This window comes from Emiliania huxleyi (assembly GCF_000372725.1).
Source record: "Emiliania huxleyi CCMP1516 unplaced genomic scaffold EMIHUscaffold_7863, whole genome shotgun sequence".
Classification (NCBI taxonomy): domain Eukaryota; phylum Haptophyta; order Isochrysidales; family Noelaerhabdaceae; genus Emiliania; species Emiliania huxleyi.
In genome coordinates, this window is record NW_005196116.1 from 1 (window position 1) to 1,306 (window position 1,306).

At 61.5% G+C, this 1,306-nt stretch overlaps 1 protein-coding gene across 1 annotated transcript; it reads left to right on the plus strand.

Annotated features, from left to right (window-relative positions):
- Nucleotides 1-44: 44 nt before the first annotated feature.
- On the plus strand, nucleotides 45-803 carry EMIHUDRAFT_78752 (hypothetical protein; the record flags this gene model as incomplete). The annotated part of the gene is made up of 1 exon (XM_005759965.1): nucleotides 45-803. One exon carries the CDS (start codon nucleotides 45-47, stop codon nucleotides 801-803), a length of 759 nt encoding a protein of 252 aa, XP_005760022.1.
- Between the last annotated feature and the right edge of the window lie 503 nt (nucleotides 804-1,306).

The window sequence follows — 1,306 nt, forward strand, 5'->3', positions numbered from 1 at the left end:
TTCCAAACGATGCATGCGAGTGCCCAGAGCAGAAAGATGTGAATATGTTGGGAGGCCTCACGGGCACACTCCGTGGGGTGGGCGAAGACAAAAACATTTTGTTCTCCGAAGGCGACAACGAAGACAACGAATTGGTTTATACCATCGCCTTGCAGTCCGCAAGCCTTGCTGGCCGCGGCAATGAAGTTGACGAGAACGACATCACCGCTTCCGAGATCAGCACCCTCGCTCGCCGTGGCGGCGTCAAGCGCATCTCGGGCCTAATCTACGAGGAGACGCGCGGCGTGCTCAAGGTCTTCCTCGAAAACGTGATCCGTGACGCGGTCACCTACACCGAGTCGACTACCGTGACGGAAGTGGACGTCGTCAACGTTTTCAAGCGTCGGCGCCCCGTCGCGCTCCGTGAGATCCGCCGCTACCAGAAGTCGACAGAGCTGCTGATCCGCAAGCTGCCCTTCCAGCGCCTGGTGCGCGAGATTGCGCAGGACTTCAAGACTGACCTGCGCTTCCAGTCGTCGGCGGTCGTCGCGCTCCAGGAGGCCTCCGAGGCGTACCTGGTTGGCCTCTTCGAGGACACCAACTTGTGCGCCATCCACGCCAAGCGCGTCACCATCATGCCCAAGGACATCCAGTCGCCCGCCGCATCCGTGGCGAGCGCGCTTGAGCAAGCACCCACCTGCTGGGCCCACTTCTGCCGGCGATCGGCTAGCTCGGGCGCGCGTGCGTGGCTTAGCACCATCGTCTGTATGCGCAGCAGCACACAAAAGCTTGCATCTGCATGTCTAACGTATATGCGGCTGTAATACAGTAAAAAGTTGTTTCTGTAAATACGTAAATATGTGTCTCGCGCCTTGCGGGGGGGGAGCGGAAAGGAGGAACCTCTTCCCAAGAGCACCACTCTTGGAGCGCCGCCACTACCACCCAGAGCGCTGCAGGCAGCGCCGGCAATGACGGCTTACCGCCCACCCAGCCCCCCGCCCCCTCGGCACACCCCGGCAGCCAATGTGTGTTGTGTGACGGCTCGAACCCGCTAAGCCATCCCGCAAGCGGGATGGCCCGCCACTCGAACCCGCAAGCGGGCGTACGAACCGCGAGCGGCTCGCACTCGTGACACGCAGGCGTCCGACAGACGGCGCCGGGGCTAGGCGACCGAAGAGGAACTACGGCAAGAACCACACACACACACACACACAGACGCGTCAGTCCCCTATTACCGCTACCCCGCTTCGAGCCCGCCGCGTTGGAGCCGCCGAAGAAGGAGCGCCGCAGCTACTCGTGACAAAATCTTGAGCACACAATTAACCTG